This window comes from Lepisosteus oculatus, chromosome 22, assembly GCF_040954835.1.
Source record: "Lepisosteus oculatus isolate fLepOcu1 chromosome 22, fLepOcu1.hap2, whole genome shotgun sequence".
Lineage (NCBI taxonomy): Eukaryota > Metazoa > Chordata > Actinopteri > Semionotiformes > Lepisosteidae > Lepisosteus > Lepisosteus oculatus.
This window is the reverse complement of record NC_090717.1, coordinates 10,559,457-10,571,333: the sequence shown is the minus strand read 5'-3', so window position 1 is coordinate 10,571,333 and position 11,877 is coordinate 10,559,457. Positions and strand designations below refer to the sequence as shown.

Genomic DNA, 11,877 nt, shown 5'->3' with positions numbered 1-11,877 from the left:
TAAATAACAAGGACAGCAATTTCTTCTTCAAATACCAGTGCTTGTACACACTCATTCTGTACACTTAATACACTGAATGAGAAAAGCTTGTGAACTAAAAGTTATTCCGGCACGTTCTTACACCTCTCAACAGGAAGTTAAAGGAATCAGCCTTACACTAGGCCCGGTTCAAGATGAAAAGAGATTAGAGCACGTGACAGAGTGATGGTAACTTCCACAGAGAGCGACAAATGAGAGCGATTGAGGAAATAGCCGTGCTGTTTCTTGGGTGTTGTTTTCGATCAACTGTCTCTTCCTGTGACAGAGGAAATCAAACCCTTTATCAGAAGCATGTCATCACATCAGGTTTGAACAATAAATACACATTACTGGAGCCTGTGGGGTAGAAAAGGAATAAACACATCCTATTAAAAGTGAAAGAATTTCAAATGCTGCTGTCAGTGCTACAGACTCAAGGACTGTACATTCTTGTGAAACGCATTAAAACTAATTACAGTTTAAAGAGGTCATGCACAATTAATATGGCTTAACACAATAAGCACAATATCTTCCTGTCCCTTCAGTGTATATCAGAGTCTACTAAAGCGGAAGAAAGCCCATACACAGAAATGATCTCATTATTATTTATTTGGCATTTTTTAAGGATTTTAATGTTTCAATTGTATGATTGGAAAAACAAACTACACATTCTGTTTGTTAAAGGCGCACAAGAACAATTATCTGTGGACAAACCCCTAAAACAATCAGCAGAGGTACAGTATGGCACAGGCAAAGAAAACAAAATATTGGCAACGCTAACCATAATAAATCTGAATCAGAACAGACAGTAGAGTCATTATGTGCCACTCTGACCAGCAGACTATATAGAGTTTAAGTAACATAAAAATCACATTTCTCATTGATGGTACAATTAAACACAGTTTAAAGTGTGTATGTTTCTTGTCACATGTCCTAGTAGCACAAAAGCTGTTTCAAAGAGTTGTTACTGTAGAGTTTATACAGTATGTAATATAATACAGTTTCTAAAGCTTGCACAGGTTCACATATATTTAGTTTGTACATCTATTTGTGTGGCAGATTAAACTGAAAGTAAAATGAAGTCATATGGGCAGATAACATCCAGATCTGCACTACAGCTAATGGGGATTTAATTAATTTTCACAAACCTTGCATGACATTTAAATTTTTAAGCACAGCAAAGAAATTTGTAATAGCACACATAATGATTTCAGATTTAACAAACACATTCGTGGTATATATTTTTTATAAAAAAAGTGTTATTTCCTACGTCACATAGTACAGCATTTCTTAACGTTATAAGAAAAAATGGAAAGTACTATATATTGTAATTTGTATAGTGAAATGTTTTTCCATCCTGCTAAAATAATGACACAGCATCTGTCATGTGTAAACTTTAGGCACAATGAGATTCAATCTCATTCAGAACAATCTCAGATCCTGCTATAAAAATAATCACTCAGTTTACTGTAAACTGTTCCACATTTCCAGGAAAGGAAAACAACAGTATATATATATATGTGTGTAATGCTACACATATAAGATAAAACAGGCATTTTTGAAACACTGAAGTGCATCTAAACCAAGTTACATTTTAATTTATATTATTTTTCATTTACAACAAATGGTGCAAATTACATACTCTATCCACTGCAACATGTATCAAGATTTAAATACAGATTTAGTGGTGTACATCACACAGTGTAAGTACATTAAACACTGACCCAGGAGAATATAAAAAGCGTTTCCATATTTGCATTTATGCAATTCTATTATTTGCAGTTGTGTAAACACTGAACTTATTCTTACTGTTAGCACAAGCTCAGAAGGGAATGTTGTCACATTAACGTTAATGCCTGATTTAAGCTCGTCAGGCAAGACTGGAAATATTTACAAACCTGACAAAGCCTGATATTTGTTTGTCCTGTTTCTTACCCAATCCCTTCATTCAAGTTCAATTATTCATGTACAGTTAACTTACTAGTGCAACTTTTTTTTTAAATCCTTCTGAATTGAAGGACCTAGACTTCTTAAAACAAAACAAATCAACGTAGCTGTAGTTTGGAAAGTAAATTCACCAAAACGGAACTGGTATTAAACGGGACTTCCATTTAAACAGACTGACTCCAGTGGAATTTTGTTTCCATTTTCTGCTTAACAATTTAAAAAAATTAAAGGTGCAAATCTAGTCTGTGAATATTTTAACTATTTAAAAGTTTTTACATCAAACATATTTTATAAAACAAAAGCTATTTTGAATTTTGAAAAATTAACTGGAACAAGGCTTGGAAAACCACTCTGGTAATGCACTCAAAATAAGAGTGTAAATAAGTTCTCAGTTCTAAGCGTTCTTTACAATCCTTTGATTGCTTAATGTATTGCTTCATCTTTAATTGAGAGGGGCTTTTGTCTTGATATTTCGTTCATAACTGTTGTAATTATAAGATCTGTGGGTATTTTAAGAAACATGATAAGACTCTCACACACCAGGTGACTCATGTTTAGACAAAACCTTTGGTCCTATATACAGTCCAAGAGAAAAGGCACACACTTCTATCATTCAATTAGATCCAAGTATCAGAGTTACATTCAAAAACAGAGGAAAATCCAGAGACATTTCCTTTAACCTTTTTAGTGAATACACAGCTCCTGAAACCAAGAAATGTTTTGAGAAGAGATCTGTCTCCTTTCACCACAGTACTGTTTTTAATCTCTCATGCACATAAAATGCAAAAAACACACAAAATGGAACTAAAAAGTCCAAATGAGATACGGCCCATTTAAAGTGTATTGAATCTTCGCAATATTGGATTTCAGTGACTTTACCAGAGTAACTGGATAATACAATGCCTGATCAGTTCATGTGTCAATTAAAAACACTGCATTCAAATCAAATTTGAAAAAGAAAATCACAAAGCACTAACATGGGCTGGTAAAATGGTGCTAATTGTATGATTTCCAAACAGTTCTGGCATAGGAAGGTTTGTTAAAAGAAGTGTGCATAACAGGGACAGAGAGTGTTCATTTCTCTCTGCTTCACCTGAAGGATTTTGCCTGGAAACAGTTCATCTACAAACTTTCAAGTGAAACCGGAATACAGCAGAACAATGATTGTTTTTTAAATTAGTCTCCATGGAGAGATCTCTCTTCCTCGACGACTGTCTGCGTCTTTCGTGAGCACTGTGAAGTTTCTAATGCGATGAAGGATCTCCGAGTGGAGGAGGGGTCATGCTTGCTGGGACACGTACAGTGCAGAGCTGGGCCGAGGGCGTGGTGCTCCACAAGAGCCAGCGTGGTGCGGTCCGTCACGCCTGTGCTCACCCTGCTACTGCCCATTGGTGCGGAGCTCTGTCCCCGTCTCAGCTCTGCTCCCATTCTGCTGGGTCGGCGACTGGCTGTCAGGTAACAGAACCTCCACAGAGAAGCTGATCTTCTTGGAATGGAACAGGCTGTAGGTGTTGTCGAACCGCAGCACATCTAAACAAGAGACACGCCAGGCAGTCAGAATCCATTGTTCTGCATCTGTTTTTGTTCTGGTTGATCACATTCATAAATAAAGAAAAACGACTTGAGCATAATTATCTGGCGAGTGCAGCTTAATCCCAGTGGAGTAGAAAGAGACAATAAATAAGTGAGACCCTACTAATACAGTCCTGTCCTAAATGCTTATATATTTGACAGGGAGACCCTCACAAAGGAAAGTGCCATACCGCAGTATGGCAAGCTCTCAAATTCATCTCCTTCTGGGTACATGGAGGATGCGTGGTTATAAATGACTTTTCAGGCCCCATGTACTGCTGATTTAAATAGATGATGCATGGGAATGTGTAGAGAAAATTTCCACAATGTATAATGTTAGTTTTACTTTCTGTCTCAGATACTCACATGTCCCACAGGGACCCTTACATTCCATAAGTCGCTCTGGCAACCTTTGACCCCTCTGTGTCCCATTAATGCCTCCCAATCCATCACAATGTATTCCTCAGACTCATTGACCCTACGACTATATCTGCATGACTCCTTTCCAGCCTCTCCTTTGTTACCCCATGACCCCCCAAACTCACAAATTCATTTTGCCCTCTCTTCATACTTACAAACACCAGGGTCCAAACACGTGAGGGTGCCATCTTCAGGCACAAGGTGCGCATTGTACCGCTGGCTGGGCAGTACCTCCAGCATGTCTCCCGCCTTCTGCCTCTCGCCCACCTTCGTCTTGATGAAGACCCCAAAACCGATGTCGGCCCCTTCGCTGGAAAACTGCCACCTTCCCGGGGAAAGAGAGGGGGTGGATGAGTGAAACACTGAGGATTTCAACAGACTCATCGCACGTTCAAGAACCCAGGTCTGAGCGCAGCTCACCGACAGCACACTGTGGAATCGGAGCCCTTAATCTTGACCAACAGCTGCTGCTCCTGCAGCAACTGCTCTGGACATCATCATTGACCAGAGACCCTTATATAGCCCATTACAGCCCTTATATAGCGCCTGGCGGTACAAAACCTTAAGTATAAAATACAGACATTACCCCTCAACCTTGAACTATGGCACTGATGTCACTGTATGTAGCTGCTCTATGCAAATACTCTTGACTTTAAGGGTTTTGAGGTCAAAATTAAAGGAAAAATAAAGGTGTTTTATGCACCTTTGTCACTGGATTGTTATCTATTGAGTACAAATTTGTATGATCTGTAGTTTTGTAAAAGTATTTTGATGTCCTCTCATTAGAGGCATATTTGGCTGACAAGAAAATGAACCAACAAGACAATTCTGTTCAAATTTCACATGAATTAATTACAGCTTAGAGGACACATGTCCTGTTGATCTGGGGCCAGCTGGTAACCCTAACTCTTAGCCTGGGGTTACGAACCCTGGTCCATCTAGTTTTCATTCCTGCTGAGCTCACCGTTCCTCGGCTTGCTCACCAGAATTTCTGACTAATTAGCTCTTATTAGTTGATCAATTGATGTTGAACAAACTTGAGTGGGAATGGCACTGTATTAGCCACACCTATTGTGGGTGTGGCACTGCTTCAGCAACACCCACAGAGAGCATTTTCTCCTTCTGCAGAGGTGTAATTACTGTAGGTATAGGTCAGTCGGCACAACTGCGCAAGGGCAGTTCTGGAACTAAGAATTCAGTACAGGGTTGACAACAAATAAGAATCCCATCTGACCTTTGAAGAGCTGAAAGCAAATTTTCAGTTTTAAGTTTCAGGCATGTGTGTAATCGATTAACCTGCGATTAAGAACTGGGCAAAACCCAAAACACAGTGCTCCTCTGTTCCAGCAGGATCTGAGAGGGAAACCACTGCCCTAACTGGTGGAGCCTTGACTGGTCTGTCTTATTTCATCTGGATACTTTCCAGTCTTCGAGAAGCATGGACAATGCAGGCTCTGGAACAAATTTGTCATTTTCTGTTTACAAAAAGAGTAAACTTTCTACTGACTACTGTATCTGCACCACTTTTTTCTAAACAAGGATTATACTTCTGACACTGTGAGCCTAAGAACACAAGATATTTGCAGAGATACAAAACAACTTTATTGGTTTGTTACGTATCATTGCACTTAAATAGCATAGTGAGGAAGTGGTACATTCTTAAATGTGATCGTTTGGTTACTGTAAGCAAAGTAATTCCTATACTTAAAATGTATGAATAATTTTATCCTCCCATTTTTGATTACTATATGTGCTGATTTCTTATAAGCAGACTGCAGTGTACTAAAAAACTCTTGAGCATAAGTACTGTAACAAGTATTGTGTTTCAGGCAGTATAATTAGATAAGATGAATTCATGTTCTTGCTTATGAACTGGGGGATCTTAGTTTCTGGCGTTTTTCAGTTTTGGTCACTGTTATGTAATATCTGTGCTTTTTCAGGTAAACTTTGGACTTGGGTCAAAGTTTGAGTTAACACGGCATTAAGGCTGGGGTTGGGATAAGGGTGGATCTAGGGCCAGGGTTAGAATCTCAGCATTTATTTGCGAAACAAAGATAAATGGAATCCAGCCAACAGTATTTCTCATGTGTCCATAGTACTTAAAGATCTCAGTTTACTAAAGAGCGCAAAAAAAAAACACGACCCAGAGGCCACTCACCGCAGCACGCAGCCTGGGAAAAGAATTTCGCACTCCATCTGGTGCGAGGAGCCGCGGCTGACGGAGACGGTCTGGTCGTACTGCTGCTTCACCGAGTCCCGGACGTAGTAAGACCTGGGCACGTCCCCGCCATACTTGATCTGAAACAAACACACACACGCTCAGTGAAGGCCCTGGGCACAGTTTCCTGCATCTAGGAAAGGAAAGAAGGAACGGAAAACGAGGAATAATCAAGCACAACTTACATTTGACAACAGGCTGTGGGGGGTCTCGTTGTCGCCTGGCAGGTCTTTCCAGCTTTAGCTAGGGGTCATTTTAGAGTGACCAATCATGTGGAAGCTTGCAATATAAACCAAATGTTTTGAGCACTGATGAAAAAGATTCCATTCCTGTTCCATTTAACAGATGTAAGAAAACCTCTATTAAGTTTTATTATAGCCTTTAAAAAAAGTTCTAAATTAGAAAAAGTTCTAATTTATCAAGGAATAAAAAAAAAAACTTTTTAATTTCGAATCATATGGAGTCACACGGGTCAAATACTATAATGGACAGAAAGAAAATCACATTCAGCTTGGCCCACAGGCAGATCTACTTACAGTACTGTCCATTCCTCCAAGGCTGCAGAGCCAGGTGAGATGTTCTGTATTTTACTAGATTCTTACCTTTCCTCTGCCACTATAAGAAGAGCTAAGAGAGGAGTGAAGAAGAATTGAATGGATGGATCTTAACCCTCAAAGCAAACCATGTATTGGTGGATTTGTTGAGATACTGGTACTTCTGTGTCCTCCCCATTATGTCCCTGGGACATTGAGCTCCAGGGTCTCCTAGTTGAGAATCAATCCTTTTTCTGGCACCCGTGTGGCAATGTGACTGCTGAAAGTCTGTGTTCCTTATTTCGAACTAGCCAGACACTAGGCATTTTTCTATAACAGAGAATATATGTAATACTAATGGACAACCTAAAACTGTCTGTTCTTTTCATTTTAATTCATTGCTTGCATTTATAGAATGCTTTTCACCCCCCGAAGGATCCCAAAGTTCTTCACATACAGGAGGAAACCCAATGTATTCAGCACGGACATATCGCACCTGCTTGGGCCACTCACAGCTGCCATTCTGCACCTCTGAATCTGCTACAAGTGAGAAACTCCATCACCAGCCCGATTAAGGGGAACTTTAGACAGGTCTGACTGTAAAAGCCCAGAGTGGAATTGAGCCAGGCCCGTAGAGTAACATCCCAATTGCTAAGAACAGTGCCCCGAGGTCTTTAATAACCAAGAAATCAGAACCTTATCAGTCTTATCTGAAAAGTCAAATACTTGAGCACCAGTTTCTGCTTCTTTAGACAATATGCAAACTATTCTAGAATGGTTTTATGCATCTGGAACAGAGCAGTGACAAACCGTCATGAAGGAAAAGAAATGTATAGATGCTAAATTATCAACTTTTCCCATATACTGTATTGTTAGTTGCCTCTTTTTGAGCTTAACAAATTGAAAAATTGTATCTGGTACTGAAACAATGTGACAGATCGATAAGTAACAGAAAAATAAACTATATAGCGTTATATAGTCACGTAAATGGTTCATCAATTCATTATAATAGATTTAGAAACAAAGTGAAACATGTTTTCTCTATGCCCCACACACTCTGCTCGTCACTCAAGGGTTAAATGAGCCTGGCGCAGGCTGTGTGATGGCACCTTTCTGCCATGGCAACCCTAACACCCGCTGAGCTCTGAAGCAATTCGACTCTCCAACTGCCTTTATACAGAAAAGAAATTCAGCTCTTTCCTCACAGTCCCTGTATTTAAAAATCTCATCACATAAACGGTTTCTTCTCCGCTATTGTGGCTTAAAACACCGGGTCGGCAAACAGGGTTTCCAGACTCTCTCTTAAAACACAGCTGACTCTGTTTCCCTTGTTGGATCCTAAAAATATTATTACCCCATTTGTTTTGACTTCTGTGCCAATGAGCACTCATCCACCCATCCATGAATGAACAGCATACCTCGTGAATCACCACCTTGTGTTTGAGATCTGAATCAGCTGGGCTGGTCAATGTGTGAACAGGAATTAAGAGACCAGAGCTGCTCTGTACACACAGGGTCACGCCAGATCCCATCTGGGAGTTATTCAAGAAAACTGACAAGTTCATTGACGACAGCGAAGGATTTTTTTATGTCTGCTAGTAGATCTCGACAGGAGGATGCAATAACAATGGGGCCACAGACGGGATATTTGACTGTGGAAATTGGGAGTGTGGAATAAATGAGCTTTTTGTGTGTGGAATGCAGGACTTGCACATGGAATTTGGTGAACATAAGGGAGTGCTTGTGCTTTGCTAGGGAGAAACCTAGATCAGGTAGACCAGTCAGGAAAGAAAGAGGGTACTTCCCCCTTATACTAGTGAAAATGTTAAGGCTGGTAAGCAGTGACAGCTGTCTAAGAAACGTCTTTCAGCCTTACAGTATTACTACAGTATGAGGGGGAGACTATCTCATAAAGCCTTAAAATACTGTCAAGATCTGAAGCAAAGTGTCTCACGAATTCCCAGAAAACAAAAAAGGCAGCAGTGCGGAATACTCCCTCATGACGTTTATTTTTACCATGAATATTTAAATTTTAGTGATCTTATTTTAGCTCTTGCAAATTCCACACATTGTGCTGAAAAGCCTTAGGCAATTTAGCACCCGACCAGAATAATAAATCATACCGGGCATGCAGACGGGCACAAGGTACTCATTCATTTCGTTCCTCAAGGAGAGAAGCTGAAGTGTGCAGACAGCCTAAATTCGTAAGCGCACACATCTTTCTGGAACTGTCAGAGTAAAAGCCTTCTGCTCAAATTTGTTTATACATAATTTACCTAATACTATATTTATAGTCTAATCCCTTATTTAAAGAATAATCAGACACATTGTGACAGAATTTTGAGAACATTGAACATAGAATCAGATAGAAAATAATATTACATATTAAAAGCTTGCAGTTTGTTTTTTTATTATTAATACTTAGTTTGCAATACTTTTTAATGAAATTTAAAATTCATACATTAAAAAATTCACAATATTTTAAATTAATTTAATTTGAAACAACCTTATATAATTGTAATATGTTCTTTCCATTTCATACACTGAACAAGTTACCAGCTTACAGGAAATAATACAATGATGAAAAAAATGAGCAGCTGTGCTACTGCAAACCAAATTCCACCTACTCTTCACCTCATTGTCTGTATTTACTAGTTTAATTTACTAAAGATGCCTCAAAGGACATGTCAGCACAAAATATAAAAACATAAAATATGAACTAGTCATCGAGATCTGGGAAACCTACAGCAGGTGCTGAGACATGAGAGATGGTCCACACATTGGTGTACTGTATACTGGGATAAACCACCATAAAATAATATTTTATGAGCAACTCATCACAAAGCTCTGTGCACTGAAACCCAGGGTAGGTTTGTTTTTTACAAATCCACAAATAAAAACATGAGAATCAACAGATGTATTTTTCAGCTTTCCCTTTTATCCGACTTTCTTGGTACAATTTTTTATACACTGCTGGAAAAGCATTAAAGCATCTCTTGACACATTACATCCATGCATCATGTTTAAAACAATTCTGAAATTATTTGTCAGTATTAAATAATTCAGGGAGCAAAAAGATACAGTTGTAACTCACACAACTTAAGTAAGAAGGTCAGCTACCCAAAGTTTAAGTTCAACAAAGGAAAAGAAACACAAAGCCTTCTCCATCCCACTTGAGCAAGTGAAATGTCTAGAACAAAGCATTACAACAGCAAGCAAGCTCACAGCAGGACACTAGAATACACCGAGGAACAGGGAGAGAAGAGGAGGTTAAGGATTGTTCTACTGTAGGCTTTGAAGTCCAAATCCTTTTGATCCTTGAAATCTTTATTCTTTTTTCCAGCTTTTAGATATTACAACTTCCTTATCCCTGTTAATGGAGCCCACTTAATTTCAGGAAATAGTTTAAGCCAGGGTTTCCATTCCTAATACAGATGGCACTTAAGTCCAACACTGTGCACATCACAGAAAAATAAAAAAAACTTTCAGAAGCCTTCTTAAATAGGCAGGAGAGCGATTATGTTTTGGAAAAGCTTTGATCATTAAAGGAGTCAGCACATAGCTTTCTTCAGGTGTGCTCACACCTGAGGAAGGCTCCACGACCGAAACGTTGTGTTTTCTTTCTTCTCTTTTCAGCATGGAATATACCTATTACTTGTTCCTGTGCAGCACATAGCTTGTTTTGTTTGTTAGTCACACTTCTAAAGTGTTAAATAATAGTAAAAAAATATGCTTTTATATCCGGGATCAAAGATGTTTTGCTACTGCTTACAGACCCTGTAATCACATAAAGTGGGGGTGCGGGGATGAGGAAGAGTAGGCATCATCGACCCGCCCACCCTTGGCCACTCCCCTTTCATACACCACACCCACCTCTGAGCCCCTCCCCTTTTAACATGTCACAGGCTGTGCAGCCCTGTGCAGAAGGTGCATCTTTCATCCACATCACTGTGAACTTTCAAGCTACCAGCAAACTGCAGCGGGCCCCAAGAGCCTGGAGCCCTGGCAAACTCCTCCCTTGGCAGCACCTAGGCCATCAGATACCAGCACTTTGACAACTCCTTGAGATGTTCCAAGCTTGAACCTGCCACGCCTGGATGGTGAAGCTTGGCCTGAACTCAGGGGCACACCTTTAACGGTGGATCCTGCTCAGGCATATAACTCTTGGAGCAACCTTCTTAATACGAGTCAACCACAAGCAAATAAAAATCACCAAACATTAAAGTCATTATTAAACATCCATTTTTTATAATAGCCATTTCTAAAGTAAAGTAAAGTACAGTACAGAAAGCTGGAGGAAGCCTAAAAGATGAGTGGATCAGGGTCTAGCAGGTGTGTACTCTACAGGCGGGAGGCAAGACACATTCTAAGAGGTGAAAAGTACAAGAGAGTGGAAACTTAATTTCAGCCCGTCAGGGTCCCGAAGGAAAGGTCCAGAAAGGTTCCCTTTGTCTCAGTAGATGACCAAGAACACTCCTCCTCTGCACAGCACACTTTTACCTATGTATCTACGGGGCAGAAATATCACATTTTTGTCACTTGCAACAGGCCCAGGGGTAGTCACAGCCCGACAGGCAAACAAAGCTTTGTACTCAACGGTGTCATTTGTCTCTTTTCTGCTTGAAACTTTTAGAAAATAAAAACCTAACCGATTATAGGGGTGCAGGCACTATTACACATCTAGACTGCAACTGACGTGGAGAGCTATGAAAGAAAGTCATTTTAAGAGCAGCACTTTGTAATAAAGAATTGTCAGCCCATGTCTAAGGCAAAACAGCAGTGTTTCTTTGTTAGAGAAAGGTATGATTAAAAATTATCTGAAATTTCCTAACTTCTTCTAGATGCAAGCAACTTTATTCCATGTATCCCCTTGTCTATTACACATCTTTTTGTAAAAAAATGTGTAAAATGTAACTTGCACAACAAAACGATCTCTATTTTTATGGTGAAGTTCACAGCTTTGTGAGTGTCGAGCTCTACGGTAATCTAACTAAAAAAAAATATAATTTTAACATTTTTATGTACAGTATATATCCTTTTTAGTTGCGTTTGGCCTCTCTGGGCAAGCTATATTTAATACATGTTCAGCTGCAGTTTTTGGGCAAGTGATCTACTTGCTCCATCATCGATACATTCCAAGCGCAAGGAAAGGAGAGCGTGGGAGATTGG

The 11,877-nt window shown here is 39.5% G+C and overlaps 1 protein-coding gene across 1 annotated transcript in view; it reads right to left on the bottom strand.

Moving 5' to 3' along the window:
* Positions 1–609: 609 nt before the first annotated feature.
* sec14l8 (SEC14-like lipid binding 8) overlaps positions 610–11,877 on the bottom strand; it is a 30,842-nt gene continuing 19,574 nt past the window's right edge. Inside the window, exons 10-12 of the mRNA XM_006640431.3 lie at positions 6,116–6,255; positions 4,113–4,282; positions 610–3,495 (exon numbers count right to left, since the gene is read on the bottom strand). Of these exons, the coding sequence (XP_006640494.2) occupies positions 3,344–3,495; positions 4,113–4,282; positions 6,116–6,255 (462 nt within the window). The 3' untranslated portion in view covers positions 610–3,343. The remainder of the gene's footprint in view (positions 3,496–4,112; positions 4,283–6,115; positions 6,256–11,877) is intronic.